We start from the raw sequence: 2,325 nt of genomic DNA, 5'->3' as shown, positions 1-2,325 counted from the left end.
GGGCTGTTATCATGTACTCGATCAGAACGGGACCACAGCTTTATGAGGTGCAACGCTGTTATAAGACCATTCAATCCCTCTCTCTCCTACCAGCTCAGTGGAGGAAACTAAATGTCCCTGAACCACAGAGAGAGAGAGAGAGAGTGTGTCATATATTATGAGCATCATGTTAAACCTAACTTCAAGTGTAATGCAACGAATTAACAGTACTATACTATATATATATATATGTATATAATATAGTGATCAAAGATAAGATACTAATTATGTTTGTAAGCAAAGATAGGATATTAGTATATACTGATTAGTCACATTAAAAGAGACCATATAAATATATATAAATATATTTCAGAACCATCCCAATATATATATGTTGATATATCTTCCCAAACCCTAAGATTAATCCTCGATCGGTAACCCAAACCAAAACAAGATATATATAATTATGAAACTCAACTTCAAAAGCAATCAAACTTGCGCCTTGTTGCTGTTGCAAAAATATATACTTAGAAAAGTAGTAGATGAAATGAAATTGAACCATACATATGCGTAATCGGTCTAGGAATTGTGACTAGTAGTATCACGTCCGTCGCCTACCCCTGCATGATGGGGATGCGTCCCAGTACTTGCCGGAGACTCCAAAGCACCGGCACTGACAATCGGCCTATAGGCATTGAGCGCCGCAAGAACTCCTAAATGGCTGTCCGTGGCAGTGCCGCCACCACCCATTCCACCAATTCCGGTACCAAATTGTTGGCCTGGCAACGTCAGAGCCATTGGAGGAGCAAAATTCATAAAATGCAGCCCGCTAGACATAGATCCCCTATACATACCAGTAGTATTACCACCCGAAGGGTATGTCCACATGGAGTCTCCACAGCTCGTACTCGGGTTTGTCACCATCCAAAACGCCGCCGGATTCTGACTATGACCAGCTGGAATCGGTCCCGCACTGGATTGCAACAAATAGCTGCCCATCTGGCTTTGTGACAGATATTCTTGCTCCGACCTTCGCTTTCTCCCTACGCTCCCCTCGGACTCTGCAGATACGTCCAGGCCAGGCGCCTCACGTACAAACTCTTGCTTTGCCTGTAATGTTGCATTCACATTCCCAGTAGTAGTTGAGTTGAAATTCAAAAGCATAGACGAACTTTCCGATGATGAAAACGCGACACTAGGAAACAAAGCCCTTCTCTGCGAAGTCTCTTCCAATGTATTCCTCAAGTACTGTGGCACAGTCGAGAAGCTAGGGTTGAAATAACCGCTCCTCAAGTGTGAAGGCGCTGACATGGTAGACCCAGAGCTACGAAGAGAGATATTAAGCGACGTGAAGTTTGCGGGAATGGTACCCGTCCCGGTGGCGGCGATGACGGCTGGCTCGGCTTGTTGAAGAAGCCACTCGATGGTCTCGCCGTCGGACTTGTGGCCTAGCTCCCGAGTGAGCTGGAAAACCCTGGCGGCGCAAGCGGCGGGCATGCGGATCCGGCGGCCTCGGCCGTCGACTTTAGTGTGCCTGTCTTTTGTGGAGGTGCGCTTGGGGGGTGGCTTGTTGGTGTTCTTGGGTGTCTCCGGAGGTAATTGGAGAGCAGTGGAATTGGCTGAGAGGGTAGATGAACTTGGTTCGCCGGTGGGTATGGAGAGGGAGGTGTAGTGGGAGCTGGAACATGCTGCTTCTTCTTCCTTTTTCTCTATCTCTAGCAACTGTAATGGGAAGTTTGGCCTGCGGATCCCATTTTCACCATCCATGATCATATAGGGAGGGTGGGGAACTATATTTTTCTCCTTTTTTTTTTATTTGTTTTGTTTTTCTTTGGTCCTAGTACATCTGTAGATGACCCAGATCAATTTGAATCAACTTGGTGGCCTTGTGGGTCTGTCTCTCTCTCAGTCTCTTGTGGATCATGGAATTCCTTTCAGATGGGAGCTGGCAGCTGAGTTGTTTTCTCTTTACAGAGAGAGAGAGAGAGAGAGAGAGAGAGAGGATAAGGAAGGTGATCGCAAGCTTTAAGCAACAAAAATAATAATGAGTGGGAATAATTAATAAGTGTGGGTGGGCTATGAAAATTGAAAAAAGCAGATGATTTCTGGTGAAAAATATTGGGTTTTTAGGGAGATTTGTTTGTGATTTTTTCATTTCTTTTTTTTTTTTTTTTTAAATCATACTGATCTGTAAAAAAGAAAAAGAAAATTTGTATTGGGTCTTCTTTTTATATTATTGTGGTTGGACAGTCCCTTGATTCAGACTCCACGTGCGGTGCTCTTTATCATTCAATTATCCATAAAGACAGTGGTGGCCGGAGGTGGAGCCCAATATCCCAAAGTCAA

General features: G+C 44.5%; 1 protein-coding gene across 1 annotated transcript; it reads right to left on the bottom strand.

Moving 5' to 3' along the window:
• Positions 1 to 412: 412 nt before the first annotated feature.
• On the bottom strand, positions 413 to 2,006 carry LOC108988806 (transcription factor TCP15-like). The gene has a single exon (XM_018962173.2). The coding sequence runs from the start codon at positions 1,750 to 1,752 to the stop codon at positions 559 to 561; it is 1,194 nt and encodes a 397-aa protein (XP_018817718.1). The 5' UTR covers positions 1,753 to 2,006; the 3' UTR covers positions 413 to 558.
• Positions 2,007 to 2,325: the final 319 nt, after the last annotated feature.

Source organism: Juglans regia, chromosome 13 (assembly GCF_001411555.2).
Source record: "Juglans regia cultivar Chandler chromosome 13, Walnut 2.0, whole genome shotgun sequence".
In the NCBI taxonomy this organism is placed as follows: Eukaryota; Viridiplantae; Streptophyta; class Magnoliopsida; order Fagales; family Juglandaceae; genus Juglans; species Juglans regia.
This window is presented reverse-complemented; position numbering and strand designations above follow the sequence as displayed.